Genomic DNA, 21923 nt, shown 5'->3' with positions numbered 1-21923 from the left:
GCTACACCTAAGTAACTTAGATTTAAATTTGATTTTAAAATAGCGTTCAAAAGGACACAAAAATAAGTGGACAAACTTTCCCAAAAAATCCACTATATTTTCAGACTTCATACATTAAATTTCTAATTCCAACCAACTTATATTAGTTCACATTAAAAATTAGTTGGGTTTGTAAGGAATGGTGTTTGTTGAATGATTGTCATACAGACAGGAACGTTAAGTCTTCCAAACTGCCAGTGTTCTCAGAGAAATTCCAACTCATCTAAAGTAATATCAGATAAAAAAAGAGAAACAGACAAACAGTCAGTGGAAATGAATAACTCAGTATATTGATTTCCCCAGCCTTTTCACACATTTATTTTCCAGTATATGAGCCCTATTCAGACAAAATGCACACAGCATCATGGGAAAGCTATCTGCTCTCTCTGGAGAGAAGGATGGATTTGTTAGTGCCAGACAGACTTTTTAAAAACAAGAAGTCCTAGGCTGACTGTCCATAAGCCATGGGAAATCCCATCCCTGTATTAGTAAATCAGGGTACATAATGAACATATTCTGTACTCATCCATCATCCTTCTCATGAGCTTGGCGATATAATAGACAGTCATGCTGGGTTTCTTTCCCAGAACTTTCTATTTCTATTCCTCAAACTTATTTTAAGAAATTCAATAATATTTTCAGAACAGTCCTTTGGGGTACAGGTAAGACATCTAGACTGACTTTGAACAAATTATAGCTCCCCCTATCTCTGGGAGCATTTTGTTTTCTCAACTTGGAAAACTAGATCTCCTTTTTGTTAAGCCAGACATCTTTGTGGCTGTTAGATATGACCACACAAACCCCATCTTGGGTTCAGATTGAATGAGTATATACAATCTCCCAGTTAACATCATTGTGGGATCAAATTATTATAGATTTGATGGCTCCAGAGCTCCCACAATCACGGCTGTGAGGCTAGCTTGGTCAAAGCTGACTAGAAAATTCTGCTTCCATCCCTAGCCTTAAAACCAGTGGCAAAACCTTCATGTGGAGGGACTGGATGGACAAAACCCAGAATTGTTATTATTTTGGAAGAAACGTCTTAGATTTATTCAGCCAGCGGTAACCTTTTACTATTTTTGGCCCAAAAATCTCTGCCAAAGATTGATAATTTGAGTTGCTTAGAACAGAGATTTGGATACACAACTATCTCTGTCCACTGGAATACAATTGTATCTAAATGTTTAAAAAGCAACTTGAGACCCGAGTCTACAGCTTATTCACCAAAAGAAAATTTTTTGAATATACTGGTCCTCACATAGGCTAATGGTAATGGGCCTCAAATGCTGACCACTGTTGGAAATGTAACTCCCTTGGATTCTACATTAGCACATATATTTTGGGAGTGTCCCGTATCAAGAATTTCTGGTCTGAGGTCAGTCAAAGGACCAATTTCATATTTGATGCTAAATTAGAGTTCTCCCCCTTAAGTTTCATTCTTGGAAATATTCCTGATACCTGAAGTTTACCTGGTAACAAGGCAGCCTGGTACCAATGTGCAGCTTTCGTTTCTAAAAAATTATTCCTGCAAAAATGGAAAAGTCTATCCCCACAAATATTAATGCAGGGCTCAGTGAGATCACTGACCTCGCAGCTAACAAATGACTAGCATTCTGCAGCAAGAGAAAGCCCAAAAAATTCAAAGCAATTTGAGCTGTTTTTTTAAGAGGTCTATGATTAAAGTAGACCCTAAAGATAGATATGTTGCTTCCCCTCCCTTTATCCAAACCCTATTTATTTACTTTGTGTATTCTGATGAGTCTGGTATTTTGGTATGTGTGTTGTATTTGGAAAAACTTATTAAAATTATATATTTTAAAAAGGACAGTTATGCTTGGGTCGACTCTTATGGCTTCAACTTTGGGAAGGCAAAGAGAGGGTCAAATTAGAATTACATGTTTGCCCGACAAGGAAGTACCCCACTGGAACAAAACCACCAGGGATGCTCGTGGAGCGTCAGTGGGCCAGCAACTGCAGAAGGCAATTTTAGCCAAATAGAACGGTGTTTTTTAAGAGATCAGAACTGTATATCTGTAATATTATTTATTTCAGAATGCACAGTGATGGTTTATTCTTCCTTCTTGGTGATTCAATTTCACTGTATATATACAGAGCATTTCTAAAGCATCAATCAATCATACAGTATCTTTTAGAACTGATTTGATACATTTTACCATTCAAAACTCTTACTTACACATGAATTTTTTCTCTACCTTAATTATTTTATTACTAGAGAAAGTTGCATGAAAACTGGAGGATATTTTCTACATTTTTCACTTGCGACATACTAGACAGTTTTTCGGGTTGTAATTTGTAAAGTTAGTCTTAGAGAATGTATCTTTTGAATCAGAGGAATACATATGTTATTAGATCTCTCATGAAGTTTTCCAAAGATACAATTCTACATATATGTGTTTTCAGAAGAGATTGAAGAAGAAAGATTCTTCATTTGTATTATATGAGGCATCACAGCAAGGACTGTCTTTCTATATGTTTGTACAGAGCCTACCCATCACTGTGGGGTCCTAATTCTGACCAGAGCTTCTTGGCAAATACCATAATACAAATCATAAACAACACTTGCCAGCAGTCTCAATTTGGCTAGAAGAGAGGCAAGTTTTTGCCTCCTGTCCAGGCTCCCCTTTCCTACCCATGACTGCTGGAAGTAGGGAAAAGAAAAGTTTTGTGAATACCACAAAGCTGTTTTTCCTGCAGCTGACACTGATGCTTTGACTCCTCCACTCCCAGCTCTGTGCTTTTCTTATCACAGCCATGCTCATTCCCACTTGTGACTATGCAAGTTGTAGAAGAGGCAGTCATCTCTGTTTCATCAAAATAAAATTCTATCCTCACCATTAATATATTTCCTGGGTGGCTGTGGTTTTTTGTTGTTTTTAATTTTGGTTATTTAAAAGTCAAGTACAAGAAGCTATCAGCAGAGACTGGCACCATCTTGTGCAAAGTCCCAGCCGAAGCAGCATGGCTCAGCCCAGACCGGGGCAACAATGGCTTAAATCCCATCAACAAGAAAAAAAAAGGCAGAGTCAACAAACATAATAGAACTGAGTCAAAAAGCCTTTGGCCCTCAGTGCTTCCATCTCTGGTTACCTCCCTTGTACTCAAGAAGGTTATAAATCTCTCAGTCTCATAGAGTTGCTACTCCCTTGAAGTCTCAAGCTATTCTACCCTTTCCCTTCCTCTTCCTCCCTCTTAATACTTGGGCTTCCCCTCATTAGCTAAAGGAGCTGAAGGTATGTCTCTCCATAACTGACATTTCTCACAACTGAGCCGGGGCAGGGGTGGTCTTGCAGTCTGTTTTGTGGGGGATTTATAGACCCCATCATACCAGCACACACCTTTTATTTTCTAGTAGTGGCAGTATATACTGTGGAAAGAATATTCTCCTGTTGATGTCCATGGGTTAATTTATATTTACTTTAATGGGATTCATTCACACGCATCATGGAAAGAATTTGAATTCTGGAAAGCTGAACGTTGGGTCTATTTGCTCAGGGACAGTTTCTGTTTGTTTTTATGGGACATGTAAAATATCATCCTTTTTTTAAGTTATCATAAAAGACTACACTTTATGGCCAGGGTGGTAAACTTCCATAACAATTGTCTGAATCTTCCTCATATGAATTAGATCACCAAGGTTTTACAGAAAGAAAGTCTAACAAAGTCATACACAAAGTTTCAGTAATAATACAGAGAAAAGAGAATATGGTCACATTTCATTAGACACTCAAGACATTCTTCATCAACTGTTTCTGCTACTGTAACAAACAGACATTTAATAAGCTCCTATATTATATTGAACATGTGAATATTAAATTCTTTTTTAAACTGACAAACTTTACAATGCTATTTCAAAAGCATTTAGTGATCTCTACATTGTCCTAATGAAAATAAAATAATGCATAAGTAGTATTTTAATAGGCTTACATGAATGTATCAGATCTGCTGTACTCAAACAGTTTTCTTTCCAATTCCAGCCTCTTTGTTTCACTAAAGAAAAAAGAAAGGAAATACAGAATGATCAAGCCATTGTTCAAATGTACAACTTAAGCCGCCAAAGAGTAAAGAAAACACAGTATAAATTCTTTGGGGACAGGGACCAGCATTTTTATTACATGTTTATACAGTGCCTAATACAGTGGCCCATGATGCAGCTGGACCTTAAATTGTCAGCAAATCAGCTTTCCCTTGAGAATAAAGAGTGAATACTGGGCAATGCTCTCCAGGCACATTAACAGTTAAATAGATACGCTTCTTTGTTTCTAGCTCATAGCAGTGGAAAATTTACTCACATTACATTTTATTTCTTCATAAGAAACAAATCAACCAATCATAGGACACTGTTGGGCCTACTAGCTACATTACCCTCCTGAAGTCAGAGCCCTACAGGAGGGCTTCCAAAACTGGTGACCGGACAAATACATTAAGCAAATAAACTTTTTTAACAGTAATAGATTTGTAAAGTTGTAACTAGTAAGTCAATGCAGTTACATTTTTGCTGGTGGATGAAAAGGTTTCTCCAGATATGTGCATGAAATGGTTATAACTGAACAAAAGCACGCAGTTAAAGTAGTTGTTGGAGAAGGTGAACACCAATCCACCTGACACTGCTGTAAATATGCTATTTTTGAAACAACTATATATAATTTAAGAATCCAAAAATACTTCAGAAAATTCAAACACATTAAGATTTATAATCTCCAATATGCCCCTTCAAAAATATTCAAACCAGAACAAGCTATTCTACCCTATGTTATTAGATCAGAACAGAACAGAACGGAATTAGCAAATTACAAAGGTATCACTAAAAGGAAAAGTCTTTGGCGGTCTTAAATATGATGTCACTGATGTACCAAAATAAGTGTGATTATGAAGAACCACTGGTGGGAGCAGAAGCCTGCAGAACTGCAGAAAGTGGCTGACAAACATGACATGAAGGCCTTCTATGAAGAACTCTGAGCTGCATGCAGCCCAAAATCCAGTGGTACAGCCCCAGTCCTCACAGCAGATTGTAACCAGCTGCTCACAGACAAAGGTGCTATTCTCTCTCATTGGGCAGAGCACTTTGATAGTCTCCTGAACTATCAGTCCACTACGTCCGATGAAGCCATTGACTCACTCCCACAGGATCCTGTCCTGCAGGAGCGGTCCAGGAACCCTTCTTTAGATGAGATTACTAAGGCCATCAAGCAACTATCCACAGGCAAGTCTGCAGGCCCTGATGGCATTCCACCCGAAGTGTACAAATGTAGACCTGCCCTCATGGTCAGGAAACTCACCAGCCTTTTCAAGACTATCTGGGGACAGGGTACCATGCCCCAGGAGTGCCAGGATGCTTGTATAGTCCAGCTATACAAAAGGAAGGGAAGCATATCTATCTGTGACCACCATTGCAGAATCTCACTGCTGTCTATAGCAGGGAAGATCCTTGCATGGGTTGTGCTCAATGGGCTTCTCTCTCACCCAGTGGACTCTGTGTATCCAGAGTCACAGTGTAGTTTTCATGCTGGCCATGGCACCATGGACAAGTTGTTTGCAGCCCAACAAATACAAGAGAAGGCTCATGAACAGAACAAGGATCCATACATAGTGTTTGTTGACCTGACCAACGCCTTTGATACGGTGAATCATGGGGGAACTCCTTCATAAATATGGCTGCCCGAAGAGGATTGTTGTCATCCTCTCATTTCACAATGGCATGATGGCCAAGGTAATGGAGTGTGGTCATTCACCAGAAGCCTTCCCTGCTACCAGTGGCACCAAACCAGGATGCGTAATGGTTCCAGTCTTCTTTGCCACTGTCTTTTCAGCCATGCTCTTGTTCGCAATCCAGGACTTCGACAGAGGTGTTCACTTCTGGTTTAGATTGGATGGGGATCTATTCAATCTACATTGACACAAGGCCCACACTAAAGTAATTGAACAGCTACTTAAAGAGCTCTTGTTTGCTGATGACTGTGCCCTCATTGCACACACACTCAAGGACATTCAGCTTATTGTGCACCCCTTTGCCTATGCCTCAAAATGCTTCAGCTTCACAATTAGCCTCAAAAAGACAGAGGTCCTGTACCAGCCAGCGCCAGACCACCAGCATCACAAGCACCATGATCCCATCATCACAAGTGACAACACACCCCTCAACTCAGTCAGGCAATTCTGCTCCCTGGGTAGCGTACTTTCCAGCAATCATGCTGGATGATGAGATCATTCAGTGCCTGGCAAAGGCCAGGTTGGCATTTGGGAGGCTCACCCACAAGAACTAGGGGGAACATGGAGCCTACCTCAGAACCAAGATAAAAATCTACCATGCTGTTCTACTCATCTCACTCTTCTGTGAAACATGGATGCTCTACCAACATCACATCAAAGCTGGAGAGCTTCCATCCCCACTGTCAAAGATCCATATGCAACAGCAAGTGGCAGGACAGGATCCACAATACTGAAGTCCTTGAGAGATGCTAAATCCATTGCACTAAAAGCATGGTCATCAGGACTCAACTTCGGAAACATGGTCCACATGGAGGTTTCCCGTATACTGAAAGTGGTGCTCTACACAAATAAGTGTGATTCAAATACAGAACACAGCAATGCCTCTGTGCAACAACTGGGCTTCGAGGAAAATAAACAAATACTTTGAATGATATGAAAGAAACTCTGTCGCCGGTTTATGGACGATCTTAATCAAGAAAAAATAGCATAAGGGGAAAAAAAGAAAAGAAAAAAAGAGGCCGAAGGGTGAAGATGACGATCTGGTCACACAGCTAACTTGTGATTGGCGGGAGTGGAGTTCATTCCATGAGCAACCTCGCCACCAGAAGCAAGATTCCCCCAGACCAGGATACACCAACTCAAAGCAGCTCCTGACCCTGCCATACTAGATGCAAAACCTGCAGATATATCTCCACTGCTACAATGATCAATATCTCCCACAACACACCTTTCAATATCCATGGTTTCTACCTACGCCTATCATAACACGTGGTGTACATCATCCAGTGCAAACGCCTCAGTAACAACTACGTGGGTGAAACCAGACAATCACTATGCTTCCAAACGAACTCTCACTGAAAAATGATAAAAGACGAACACACCATGTCACCCATGGGTGAACACTTTTCACAAAGCAATCACTCCATATCTGATCTATCAGGCCACCATCCTCAAAGAAAATCTGCACAGCACCTTCAAAAGACAAGCCTGGGAGCTTAAAGTCAAAATTTTGCTAGATACTTAGCTCCGGTCTACACTACAGAATTACTTCGGTATAACTACGTTGCTCAGGAGTGTGAATAATCCACACTCCTAAGCAATGTAGTTATACCAACTTAAGCACTGGTGTAGACAGAGCTATGTCAGCAGAAGAGCTTTTCCAGCCAGCATAGCTACCACCTCTGGCAGGGGTGGATTAACTAAGCCGATGGGAGAAGCTCCCTCCCATTGACTTAAAGCGTCTTCATTGAAGCACTACGGCCGTACCGATGCGGCAGTTCAAGTGTAGGCCTGCCCTAAAAATCATGGTGTCAAAGACACTGGATTTATCACTCATTACAATCTGTAACCCACTAACGCTCCTTTGCCATAGAACTGCAGGGGTGTTAGCTGCCCACTTCACCTGGAAAGGTCTCTTGTGACATGAATTAACTCCTTATGCTTAAGAATTTGTTCCACCTTGTATTTTGCTGTAACACCCTGAGTACCTTTCCCAGACCTGAAAAAAAGAGCTCTGTGTAATCTCAAAAGCTTCTCTCTTTCACCAACAGAAGTTGGCCCAATAAAACGTATTACCTCACCCACCTGGTCTCTCGAATATCCTGGGACCAACTTGGCTACAACTACACTGCATGAGTAAAAAGTCTAATATAGTGGATGTAGAGGTTTGCAGTGGATTTATATTACTAATCCTGCATCTAGCAAAGAAAGTACTCCAAATTATCTTATGCAACCTCAAAATCTTTTCTGGCTTTGAATATCAAGTCTACAAATTGTTGCAAATAATTGCACTCCTGATTTCTGCTGTCGTGTTCAAGATTGACAAGTTCAGCCTTGGGCTGTCTCAATATATCAAAGATGTTTGCTGTACAAGCTTGGTGATTAGCAAAAGTCCTCAGGTTTCCACATTGATTTTAGGAAACCAAGAAGATTGGAGTCCATATTAACATTAACTTAGCCTTGTCCTTCTGGGTCTTCTTGCACACCAAGCATCGGAGACAGCTGCAGGAACAAGGAACCACAAGTAAACCACAGGAACAAGGCATCCCTCTTACAAGTTTGCCTCCACCAATGTCTGAAGATGACTGGTCTTAAGGTTTGATCCACATATGTACTTAGGTTCCCTAAACCCCAGATTTAGGTGCCTAAGTCTCAGGTTTTGGCACCTAAGTCCCAGTCTTCACTGAGATCCACAAAATTCTTAATGAACCCTGTAGGCGCCTAAACTCACTCAGCACCTAAGTTTCTGCCTCTAAGCATGCACATTGCTGCCTCCTTCTAGGAGCGGGGATGCCTATCTCCAGCCTAAACCCCAGAGCAAATCACAAAGCAGGAAAAGATAGGTGAATAACAGTATTCAACTAAGCAAGACACATGCAGGGCCCAATCCAGTAGGCATGCTTAGAGGCTGCTTAGCGGATCAGGTCCCATTCACAATCCAGGGGAAGAGGAGCCCATGTTATAGCATTTAGTCCAGTAGTCAGAGCACTCATCTGGGATATGGAAGATCCAGGTTTGACTCCCACCTTCTCAACCAGAGAGAGAAGAAGGAAGATCACTGTGCAAACCCTACGTCTCAGGTGCACTCTCTAACGACTGAGCTATGGGATGAGTGTGAACACGACTCTGGAGTCGGTTGTTAGGGTATCCACCTGGGAGGTGTAAAACCCCAAGTCTAGCCCCTCTCCTCCAATCACTCTTTCATTATTCAACCACAGTACAACAGCTTCAAGAGAAGAGATGGACAGAGCCCCACACCCAAGTATCTCATAGCTTGGCGGTTAGAACACTCACCACCAAAGGGAGCAACCCCTGTTCAAATCCTTTTCCCCCCCTCCGGCAGAGAGGGGGGGAAATTGAACCTAGGTCTCTCACATCCCAGGCAAATGTTCTAACCACAAGGCTAAAAGCTATACAGTGCGAATGTCCTCCTCCAGCTGCTGTGTGTGAACACACTGGGGCAGACCAATGGCCCATCTGACCCAATATCCTGTCTTTTGACAGTGACCAGTGCCAGATGCTTCAGAGGGAAGGAACAGAACAGGGAAATTATTAAATAATCCATCCCCTTTCATCCAATCCCAGCTTTTGGCAGTCAGAGATTATGGGACACTTCGAGCACAGGGTTGCATCCCTGAGCATCTTGGCTAATAGGCATTGATGGACTCATCCTCCATGAACTTACCTAATTCTTTTTTTAACCCAGTTATACTTTTGGCCTTCACAACATCCCCTGCCAACAAAAAGGTGCTAGGTCCTGCCCATCAAGACCACCCACTGAAATCAAATGAACCATTGTGGAACATCAAAGGGCAAAGACTTTAGTTGCATTCATCCTCCACCCATGAAGAGGAGAGGTGTGCATGAAGTCATCCCATTGGCTTGAACTCTGGGAGGAAGAGAATAAAAATCCCTAACAAGAAGAAACTGTATTTCTATACTGCTTGGACTTTGGGAGGGCAAGATTTCTAAGCATAAGCAAGGGATTCCCCAGGTGTTTAGCCCAGGTTAGCCCTAAAGGGCATATAGAGCTTGACTGTGCATTGTATGAACATGCTGTCATGCGGTCTGCAGTGCCTCAATAGCCAGAGTACCAACCTCAGGACAGACTGTTAAGAAGCCAGGCACAAGTCCCAAACTGGTTGTGAATTCTATACTTAGATTTCATCAACTAATCACCAAGTGTAAACTCCTGAGGCACTATACCAGCCTTAGCAAGGAGTTACAGACAGTCTCCTTAGGCACTCCAATCTACCTTGCCACCCAGATAAGCCTGCTTTTGTGATAGATGATCCCTTACACTAAAAATCACAATATTCAGGTTACTCCCAGTCTTAAGGACCAGTCACTTATCCCAGGTCAATTGCACCTCAGATCCCACATCAAAAACAACACTTGTGGCCAATACTACAGACTCTCCCCAACTAACGCAAACGTTCCAGAATGCCTTACGTTTCTGACTTATGCAAAATTTGAGTTATGCATCTCCTCCGACCATTACGCAAAAAAACCCACACCACTCCTATTTCTAGCTTACAGAACTTTTTCCTTAAGTACAGATTTTAAGTCGGGTTTGCGTAACCCAGGGAGTGTCTGTATAATAAACTTTCTCAAGATTTATTAAGAAAGAAAAAGAAATAGGACAGTTATTTACAAGGTTAAAGCAGGTAAACATACACCAACAAATGAGTTACAGTCTAAGGTTCCAAAAGTTGGTAGAAGCTGCTGTAACATAGAAGCTCTATATGCCCTTTAGGGCTAACCTGGGCTAAACACCTGGGGAATCCCTTGCTTATGCTTAGAAATCTTGCCCTCCCAAAGTCCAAGCAGTATAGAAATACAGTTTCTTTTTGTTAGGGATTTTTATTCTCTTCCTCCCAGAGTTCAAGCCAATGGGATGACTTCATGCACACCTCTCCTCTTCATGGGTGGAGGATGAATGCAATTAAAGTCTTTGCCCTTTGATGTTCCACAATGGTTCATTTGATTTCAATGGGTCTTCTTGATGGGCAGGACCTAGCACCTACTGTAGGAACCCAGCATTTTACATTAATTAATGCCTCTTTCCTGTTTGATGACTTACACAAATACAGAGGGTTACAATGCAAACACTTACTACCACCTTATAACAAGGGGCACTGACGTTATAAATGAGATTAACACATGCAACATCATACCAGTGATTCATTAAGTCTAAACACCAAACACAAACACCTATATTAACAATACTAACACACAGGTGAGCCAGACTGGTTTCCAGCTAGGCATTTCTCAGTGTTCAGTTGAGACCTAGGGCCTTGTGTGATGCTGGCAGGCCAGGTGCCAGCACATGCCACGTACTTCCTTTTGTTTGTTTTAAACCTGCAGCCTATTAATTTCCTTGGGTGACCCCTGATTCTTGTGTTATGTGAAGGGGTAATTAATGCTTTCTTATTCACTGTCTCCATACCATATATGATTTTACAGACCTCTATCTTATCCCCCTCCCCCTTAGTCCTCACTCTTCTAAAATGAGCAGTCCCCATCTTTTTAATCTCTCCTCCGATTGAAGCTGTTCCATACCCCTAATCATTTTTGCTGCCCTCTTCTGTAGTTTTTCCAATTCTAACATATCTGTTTGAGACAGGACAACTAGAACTGCCTGCAATATTCAAGGTGTGGCCAGACGGTGGATTTGTGTAGGGGCATTATGATATTTTCTGTCTTATCTCTCCCCTTCCTAACAGTTGCTAACACTGTTAGTTTTTTTGACTGCCACAGCACATTGATTGGCTCCTGATTCAGTCACGAACATCTGATCCCAGCCTGATGGTTTAAGCTACAATACCATTTCCCACTCTCTGATACAACAGATAAAATGTCAACAGGAAATATATTGCTTAGTTTGGTTTTTGAGGATGTTCATTTTCCTTGGTCCCACTTGGGCTTCCCACCATCCCTATAACTGGCTTGTATGTCAGGTGTTTTGATTTAACAAGGGTTTTACTGAAAGTGGGATCTTCTTGGAGTTCTATCAAACAAAAATGCTTAAAGTGTTAGGGATCAGACAGTCAATGTCTGGAGTATCATCATCTGGGAAATTCTAAATGGTTAGTGTAAAGGTCTAGAGTAGCCTGAAATGTAACTTTGCCTAATAAACTATGTGCAAAGCGGATTCCCTTCATATCAGTTGGAGATAGTCGCTTTAGCCCTTGCCTAGTTTGTTTGTTTTTTTTAAATGCAGGTGGTATCAAACAAAATACTTACTATGTCTTTTTCTAAGCCACGCCACACTGTGGACACCTTTATTTTCATGTAAAAGACCAAGTCAGTCAGCCTGAGGCTTCCCTTTGGCTCGCACAGTTTTGCAGTATGTAACACTGGCTCTTCACAATAATGTAAAACATTTTAATAGGCAAGACTAGCACTCCTGAGCATTCTATCAGTGAGTCTAAGGGAATCATTTTCAAACCACACAGAATCTTCAGGTTCTAGAGAGGAAGAATGATCAAGTGGTTAGGGTGCAAATCTGAGACTTAGGAGACCCAGACTCAACTCCCTGTTCTGCCACAAACTTCCTGTGTGATCTTGGACAAATCACTTATGGCTTGTCTAGACAAACACTTGGTTCACGGCAAGCTAGGGGGTAAATCTACCCCACCCTAGCTTGCCACACAGTAAGTGTCCATGTGGATGCTGCTGTCACACACTAAAAAGTTTCCAGATGCACTTTGACCTACTCCATTTTGAAATGGGAGTAAATCAAAGAACACTAGGGAGCTTTTAGCATGCAGCAACAGGGTCCACATGGACACAGTGTGTGGCAGGCTAGTATGAGGTAGATTTACACCCCCGCTTGCTGCAAACTAAGTTTGCAAATAGACAAGCCCTTAAGCTCTCTGCCTCAAGTCCCCATCCATAGAACAGGAATAATAGTACTTCCCCTATCTCATACAGTGTTGCAAGGACAAGTACCTAGAAGATTGTGAGGTGCTCACATACAACAGTAATGAGTGCCACAGATGTATAACAGATCGATTTGTTTTACAATTGCCTATTCTGCCATCCTGATATAGACTAATCAGTGTTTCACAACCAAAGTAGCATCCAAGCTTACTAGTGTAGGGCTGCTTGGGGGAGCCAGTTCAGGGAGCATTAAAGTGGATGACACAAGGTTGCACTGAGCTCCAGCTGAAAAACTAATATTTCCTAATGCCTTAAATTTGCAATCTCCTCATACTGCTCTAAAATAAGGCACAAAAACCTTATATAAGGCAAGAGATTGATTAAATTTCAAGATGAAACGTATGGTTTCTTCAGAACTATGAAAGTTAACACTCTCAGAGAGAGCAGCTGAGACTTGAGAGAGTCAATGAATTGCTGGGACAGTGTGACTGTTTTACTTCAATTCCAGGAAAGTTGTTATTGTCAAAATCTCCTTTAGCAAACTGTTCTTCTGCCTGCATGGGTGAACTGTGACAGCTATATCAAAGCCTGTTCTCCAAAATTGTGTATGCATGGTGCACGCAAATATTTGTTAAAATGTAAAGATAATTAGTAGGTCTATAGTTTTGAAATCCTGTTGTAGAGGACAATTAAATATGCTTAGTACAGCACTTAGCTATACAAGTTATTTACTTGATTTTCACACCTCTCATATAAGAAGATTCCGATTCTCACCAACAGTCACGCACAATTATTTAAGTACTGAGTAATCACAACATGCTCAGATCTGTACGTAATACACAAGACAGTCCATCCTCCAATGAGCTCACTGTCTTAGACACCAAGGGCTCGAATCTCCACCGCCTTGCACCTAGTGTCGCAATTAACACCTGTGCCCAGTGGCTTACACAAATGGTAACATTTTATATCAAGTTATCACAGGTTGACATTACTATACAAGGTGCACGGCCTAGGAGAATGAAGACCAGACAATACAGTCATATAATCTCATACATTCAACAATAACGTACACTCTCGTACACCTGGGGAGGAGGGGAGAAGGGGGAGGAATCTTCATGCAATTGGTGGATTTTTATTGTATGTACAAGCCTTAGTGGCTTATTCTTGAAATGTCTCACAAAAAGAGTGTGATTTGAGGAGGGATTTAAAGGAGGAGAAGGGAAGTCACTTGGAACTCCTTTCTTCTTCAGCAAAAATAAGATGGGAGGGGAAAAATATAACCAAGTAGCAGATCCCTTTTATGCGCATATCTTCTTAATATTGTCCCAATATTATGTTTGAACATAACCAATCACTTAAGGGAAGAATGTAGGCAACTACAGGATGATGCAGAGCTGTCAGGAGATTTAGTGCAATATTAACATTCCTTGAACTTATAGATACAGGGTAAAATTTTCAAAAGCACCTGTTGGGCCTTAGGTTCTTAAATCACTGGCGTGCTTTTGAAATTTTTAGCCTTAATCTAGTGAGAAAAATCCTCAGATTCTACACATTTTTTTAAAGTGCCACTTAATCACTACAAAATGTTGAAATGGCCAGCGTTCACATCGGACCTACAATAAAGGTAACGTTACAGAAGCCTTTGCAGCACTGGTGTTAATATAATTGACAATACTAGTGCAAACACAAAAGTAAACAAACATGCGAATTTAATTTCCTTTAGAAATGGGGAGAAAGGGAGGGAAGGAGTATGTTCCAACTGGAGAAGGCCCACTGGATATTACTCTTTTTAGACATCTTGTTAAAACAAAACTAGATAGAGCTGTTCAGACATATCCTGAGTCTGGCCAAGATATACTTGGCTCAGGACCTGGAGTGGAGACAGAAGTGACATTATGCCACCTCTCTGTTCCTGATCCTGGGGAGGGGGTCACTTAAAGTTGCTTTAAATTACAGCAGCTGGTGACAGCATCTTAAGGCTGGGTGGTTTCAATGGCACAGGATCACTAGCACAACATTTTCCAGCCATATTCTCTGTAACAGGCATGGGGTCAGAGAGAGAATGTAAGAAGCAGATGGCATAGAGCCAGCTCTCCCAGATTTATGCCACCTGGGGTTTCCCCTATGCAAGAGGAATCACCACCTGGCTTTAAGCCAGCTTTCCATCCCTCTTTTCCCCTCCAGAGTGATGCTAAGAGGAAGGCACTAGGCCAAGTACTCAGTCCATGGCTTTTAATCTTTATATAAATATTGTACTAGAAACAATAGATGTGAAAAATGTAAAGTTGTTAACAGTATTTTTCAAAGGCCATGATATGCTAGCTACAAGTAAATACTGTCACTTAGTTTTTGCATTACCACCAAGATCTTGGACAGTTGGATTTTTTAAATCCAGAAACACTTTCTAATTGAAGCAACTTATTATATCCAGTCTCACTATCCTGCTTTCATGAACATCTACACTGTGCTTAAAAATATACTTAATTGGACAGCCTTAAAAGGTTCTTCTACACTAGGAGTCAGATTTTTAAAGACTCCCCATCCAGGCTTTGTAACCTGGTGCATGGGGTCGTAGCACCACTCAGGTTTGGCCCAGCCATTCCTCTGTCATGATGGATGGGCAGCTGGGCCAAACTTGAGTGAGGTATTTAGGCTCCTAAAGATAAAGATAGGTAATTTTGACAATCCCAGTAGATACCTATCTGCATTTTTAGGCACTTCAGTGCCTTTAAAAATCTGGCCCTAGTTCCTTTGGAAATACAGTTAGGCCCAGACTCCCTCCACACCGGGTCAGAATTAGGGTTGAGGTGCTGGGGCAGAGGGTGCATATATTTAATGGTGGGTGTGACCTTCCCCTGATATTATCTGGATTGGTGATCTGCTAGGTGACTCCAGTCCTTGACTCTGGGAGCCAGCCTTACCTGGCTCTGCTTTGAGAACCCCCACTCCTAGGCTTTTCATGCACAGCCTCTGGCATGTAAGCTGCTCCTTGGATTGTGCAAACGAATGACACTAGCCAATATCTCCGGTCCCAGACACAACCCTAGAAACCTCCATCTTGCAGTGTCAAGTTATGCCCACTGGATGCTGCAAATTTATATGAGTTTGTCAATTTAACAAAGAAATTGATATGTATCAGGTTTGTTATCCCAAGGGGAGTCTCTGACATTCTTCAAACCAAACACACTGCTTCAGGTAGAATAAACAAACAGATTTATTAACTACAAAGATAGATTTTAAGTGATTATAAGTCAAAGCATAACAAGTCTGATTTGGTCAAATGAAATAAAAGCAAAACACATTCTAAGCTAATCTGAACGCTGTCAATGTCCTTACAAACTTCGATGCTTCTCACCACAGGCTGGCTGGTTGCCCTTCAGCCAGGCGCTCCCCTTTGATCAGCGCATCAGTCACTTAGTGGTGATGTCTGTAGATGGAGGTGGGAGAGAAAGGAAGAGCATGGCAAACATCTCTCCCTTTTATTAAGTTCTTTCTTTCCTCTTGGCTTTTCCCCTCCTTCAGAGTCAGGTGAGCATTACCTCATCAGAGTCCCAAACTGACCAAAGGAAGGGGGGTGACTCACTCAAGAGTCCAACAGATCCTTTGTTCCCGTGAGGCTGGGCTGGGTTTGTCCCATACATGAGGTGTGAACTGCCCCTCTGCTCTTAGAGAGTTTTTTCCTGGGCTTATTTTAAGCCATGAAGATTCATTTTCAGCCTCATAACTATATACATGAAATTACAACCTATAACATTACTGTAACAACAATTACTATAACATCACTATAACAATGAGCATTCTGAAAACACCCAACATGACAAACTTTGCATTAGATATCACGCAATCATTTGACAAGGATGAACATGGGGGTGCTGGGTGTTCCCCCGAGGTACAGAGCATCACAGTGGGTCACAAAAAAGACAAAAATGCAGTTGGTGGATTGCCTTACTAAAAAGGTCGGGAACCACAGCAGCAATACAAACTTCCCAACAGTGCTCCATCAATGTGACTCTGTGCCCTCAAGGGACCTTTTTTGTTCAGCCTCCATGATCTCTTTTTTTCAAACTGCCCAAACCACCTGGTAATTAGTGTCAATTGTAGTGGTGTTTTCTGCAATGCAGACACTTGTCCAGTAGGTAACTGAGACTACCAATTCATTTCACACAGCTTGAGGTATTACTAAAGGCCAAACTTTTTAAAAGTGACTAGTTATTTGGGGTGCCTCAACCAGAAATACCTTAAAGAATCCTGATTTTCAGCACTTTCTGAAAATCATGCCCTTTAAAGTGTGTTATGCTGTGACCCAAAAACCGAGGGCATATAAAATCACTAGTCTTTTTTTTTTTTTAATTTAGGCTGTAATTATAATAACTTCAGTTAAAGAAGTGTGCATACATATGGCCCTTTAAACATGTGTGTGTCCTCAAACTGCTGGTTTCCATTTTTGTTTGTTTAAAAGTAGTGTACCATTTTGAAAATAGGGCCAAGTCAAAGTGCCATCTGCGTCACTTGAAAAGCTCAGAATATCAGCAACAGATCAGCAGCTGTTATAGATGTTATTCACAATACCAGCCTACACATCACAAAAGTGGTGTGTTAAAGAAGCTAAATAATTAACTTAAGAAGTTTAACAATCTGTGTACGTACTTCACACTCGACTGCAAAATATAACTGCCTGAAATAAAATAATAAAACAAAAGGAAGTGGCAGAAGTATCATCCTTTGAGGCATTTAAAGCGACTTAGGCCAAAATGTAGTTCTGTTTAAAAAACAAAGTTTTAAACACTCCTAATAATAGAAGTGGTTTAATGGCTTTTTCCCCCCGCCAATTTTTCAAATGAGGACATTTTAAGTTTGCATTTAGATGCTCTCCTGCTGCGTGTGCAACAAACACAGTGCCACTGTGCCAGAGTTTACCAAATGCAGGAACATTACTTAGTGCAGTAGTCATCAGACTTTTTTTTAGGCTCTCACTAACTCAGCGATCCCTGCTTAGGTCCTGGCTCGAAAACTTGCTTGGTGTCTATGCAGTATCCAACTAACTTCTGTGAGGCTCCACACTATCAAAGGGCAGAAGAAGCTGCCGGGGCCTAAGACACCACCCTCCTAAACTCTCAGTCCCAATTCTGCATCCTCCACGAATAACCAGTTCTTGGTTACAAAAAGACATAACTTCAGGACAGTATTAAGATAACATTAAGTGGCTTTACAACAATGGCTTGGTTATGATCAATTTCGTCTCTGTGTTGTTTATTTCCTTTCCCTAGACTTCCTATTTATTTGGGCCAGCTTTGGGGTGGGGGTGCGGGAGTGTAGGAGAAGGGAAGTCAGATGGATAGGAGGAGCTAGAGGTCTACAACAGTGTGTGAGGCAGACTGACAAATAGAGGCTGGAAGTGAGGAAGCAAACAGGGTGTGCTGGGAGGGACAGTCAGAGAGGGAAGTTGGGCAGGGGGGTCAGACAGAAGAGCAAAGATGTGCAATTGATAGGGACAGAGGAACAGACAGACAAGGAACCTGGGAAAGGACAAACAGACAAGGGGAGCCCAGGAAAGCAAGACAGGCAGAGAAGGGGCTTGGGGAAGGACAGACAGACAGACGGGGGGGTGGGGGGCGCCCAGGAAAGCAGGGCGGGCAGAGAATGGGGCTGAGGAAGGACAGACCGACCGGGGGGGGGGGGGGGCAGGAAAGCAGGACAGGCAGAGAGGGGCCTGGGGAAGGACAGGGGGGAGGGATAACTCAGTGGTTTGAGCATTGGCCTGCTAAACCCAGGGTTGTGAGTTCAATCCTTGAGGGGGCCATTTAGGGATATGGGGCAAAAATTGGGGATTGGTCCTGCTTTGAGCAGGGGGTTGGACTAGATGACCTCCTGAGGTCCCTTCCAAGCCTGAGATTTTATGATCTATGACAGACAGACAAGGGGAGCAGGAAAGCAGGACGGGCAGAGAAAGGGGCTGGGGAAGGACGGACGGACAGACAGACAAGGGGGGGGCAGGAAAGCAGGACGGGCAGAGAAAGGGGCCCAGGGAAGGACGGACAGACAAGGGGGGGAGCCAGGAAAGCAGGATGGGCAGAGAAGGAGCCCGGGGAAGGACGGACAGACAAGGGGGGGCAGGAAAGCAGGACGGGCAGAGAAGGGGCCCGGGGAAGGACGGACAGACAAAGGGGGCCCAGGAAAGCTGGACGGGCAGAGAGGGGCCCGAGGAAGGACAGACAGGCAAGGGGGGGGCAGGAAAGCAGGACGGGCAGAGAGAGGCCCGGGGAAGGACAGACAGACGGGGCGGGGCCAGGAAAGCAGGACGGGCAGAGAGGGGCCCGGGGAAGGACAGACAGATGGGGCGGGGGCAGGAAAGCAGGAGGGGCAGAGAAGGGGCCCGGGGAAGGACAGACAGACAAGGGGGGGCAGGAAAGCAGGACGGGCAGAGAGGGGCCCGAGGAAGGACAGACAGGCAAGGGGGGGCAGGAAAGCAGGACGGGCAGAGAGAGGCCCGGGGAAGGACAGACAGACGGGGCGGGGCCAGGAAAGCAGGACGGGCAGAGAGAGGCCCGGGGAAGGACAGATAGACAAGGGGGGGCAGGAAAGCAGGACGGGCAGAGAGGGGCCCGGGGAAGGACAGATAGACAAGGGGGGGCAGGAAAGCAGGAGGGGCAGAGAAGGGGCCCGGGGAAGGACGGACACACAAGGGGGGGGGGACAGGAAAGCAGGACGGGCAGAGGAGACGGGGAGAGCGCGGACGGACGGACGGACGGACGAAGGACGGACAGACCCGAGGGGGATGCCAGGGGCAGACAGGAAAGTGAACACGGGACCGGCGGCCTAGGGGACTACGGGGCAGAGACGGGCCCCAGCGCCGGGCGGGCGAGCTCGGCTCCCCCGGGGGCCCGGAGCAGGCGGGGCCGACCCCGGGTCCTCACCTGTCCCGGAGCCGCAGCTGGAGGCTGCCCAGGATCGCGCAGTAGCCGCCGGGCTGAGGGCGCCGGGATCCCCCCGCGGCGCCAGGCCCGGGCGCCCCGCACATGCCGCCCTGTTTACACCGGTGTCCTAAGCGACGGCTCCCAGCATGCAGCGCGGCCGAGCGGACCCCGGAAGAGCTGGGCAGGCGGAGGAGCCTCGCTCTCAGTCCCGAGGGCGGCCCAGGCCCCGCCCCCCGTTGGCGGCAGCCTGGGAGGGGGCGGGGTCTCGGTCTCTCTTCCTCCCCCCCCGTGGACCGCACCGCGGGCAGTGCAGCGCAGGCCCCGCCCCTCGCTTGTCCATAAGCCCCGCCCCTTGACAGGCCATGGCCAGCCCTTGAGATGGGGCCCTTAGTCACCTGGCCCCTGGGAGCTGGCCGGTGCCCTCCCTGGCCTCTGGCTTCTCACAGCTGCCCCCAGGGGCCCGAAGAGGAGAAGGCGATGACCCTCAACTATGCCCCCCACCCCAGCTTTGTTGCCCCTCACTGTGTCCATATGGCTCTTCCCAAAGGGCCCTGCTTGTTTTGTGGCATTAATCCGTGCCATAGGATTGGGACCAGAGTCTCAGTTTCCCTCTAAAAATATATATATATGGTTTTAACCCTCTTGCTGAGGGGGGAAGTAAGCTTGAAAATGTGACCGGAGTATGACTGAGGTAGTAACCTTTGCCTGAGTCTGCAGACAGCTTGGTAGCACAGCGCCAAGGAGGTGGCTTGCCCCAGTCACCCCAGTCCATGCCCTGTGGACTGTGATTCTTTGCTCACAGTTTTTGCCTTGTTTTTTGCATGATGCCATATAAGCCAGGCATTTTGCTGCAGCTGTTCATTCAACGTTTTGCCTCTAGCTCCTGGCTGCAGCGGCCTCTTGCTCCCCACAACTGTGAATCGATTGGATTGGATTACAATGCATGTGGCCTGTACCGTTCCATGAAACATACTGAACTTCCCTTACATTCCAGAGACGCTGTTTATCATGTCCCCATGCCACAAAACAGGGTTATGTGTTTTCCTTTAACCTTTCCCATTTTTTCCTTTTTTTTTTTACTTGATTGCTGTTTAATAAATTGTATTTGCTTTGAACTGTATGAAATGATCAGTGAGTCAGGGAAGCATCTAGTGCAGAGAGAGCACCCCAGAGTGGGACACCCTAGCCCCTGCCCTAAGTGACCACGACAAGACTGGGGGTCGAGCCCCTCAGGAATCCTGGGCCCATCCTTGTTGGGGTTATGAGGATTCTGCCACACAGGAGAGTGGAAGGGGAATCCTCGAAGTCAGGCAGGCCTCTGGGTAAAGGAAGTGGGAGTAAGGACTCAGATCCTTTCGCTAGACCATTTCAATGGGGTAGTATATAAGCTAGGAAAGTTCCTCACAATAGCGGCACCATTCCTCCTCTTACATTGGCATTGCTGGCAGAATGGAGGTGGTGGTCAACAGCTCACTAATAGAGCTGACCGGGAGAGGCCTAGTCCTGCTACTCACATGAGTAATCTTTAAATACAGCAGTAATTCTGCTGAAATCATGGGGCCTACTCCTGGGAGTAAAGGTCTGAAAGATCCAGCTTCAAATCAACTATTAGAGGAGAGGTTTCAGAGTAGCAGCCTTGTTAGTCTGTATCCGCAAAAAGAAAAGGAGGACTTGTGGCACCTTAGAGACTAACACATTTATTTGAGCATAAGCTTTCGTGAGCTACAGCTCACTTCATCGGATGCATGCAGTGGAAAATACAGTAGGGGGATTTTATATACACAGAGAACATGAAACAATGGGTGTTACCATACACACTGTAACGAGAGATCAGGTAAGGTGAGCTATTACCAGCAGGAGAGAAAAAAAACCTTTTGTAATGATAATCAAGGTGGGCCATTTCCAGTAGTTGACAAGAATGTGTGAGGAACGGTAGGTGGGAAAACTAAACATGGGGAAATAGGTTTACTTTGTGTAATGACACAGCCATTCCCAGTCTTTATTCAAGCTTAATTTAATGGTATCCAGTTTGCAAATTAATTCCAATTCAACAGTCTTTCGTTGGAGTCTGTTTTTGAAGTTTTTTTATTGAAGAATTGTGACTTTTAGGTCTGTAAGCGAGTGACCAGGGAGATTGAAGCGTTCTCTGACTGGTTTTTGAATGTTATAATTCTTGACGTCTGATTTGTGTCCATTTATTCTTTTACATAGAGACTGTCCGGTTTGGCCAATGTACATGGCAGAGGGGCATTGCTGGCACATGATGGCATATATCACATTGGTAGATGTGCAGTGAACGAGCCTATGATAGTGTGATTAGAGGGGATTCTCCCTTACAGTTAAGGATCTGTATTGGGA

The 21923-nt window shown here is 44.1% G+C and overlaps 1 protein-coding gene across 7 annotated transcripts in view; it reads right to left on the bottom strand.

Moving 5' to 3' along the window:
• Positions 1–19801, bottom strand: part of KIZ (kizuna centrosomal protein) — a 99083-nt gene extending 79282 nt beyond the window's left edge. For 2 of the 7 annotated variants that reach the window (XM_037896238.2, XM_037896240.2), the window contains exons 1-2: positions 19566–19639; positions 3985–4047 (exon numbers count right to left, since the gene is read on the bottom strand). Coding sequence is in view for 5 of the 7 variants with exons in the window: in XM_043544133.1 (XP_043400068.1) it covers positions 3985–4047; positions 19566–19669 (167 nt within the window). In the remaining 2 variants the exon portion in view is untranslated. Of the gene's footprint in view, positions 1–3984; positions 4048–19565 lie in introns of all 7 variants that reach the window. The other 5 variants (XM_043544133.1, XM_037896235.2, XM_037896237.2 and 2 more) reach the window with 5 other exon arrangements.
• Positions 19802–21923: the final 2122 nt, after the last annotated feature.

Source organism: Chelonia mydas, chromosome 3 (assembly GCF_015237465.2).
Source record: "Chelonia mydas isolate rCheMyd1 chromosome 3, rCheMyd1.pri.v2, whole genome shotgun sequence".
In the NCBI taxonomy this organism is placed as follows: Eukaryota; Metazoa; Chordata; order Testudines; family Cheloniidae; genus Chelonia; species Chelonia mydas.
Note: the sequence above shows the minus strand (reverse complement) of the source record. Positions and strands in the feature narration are given on the sequence as shown.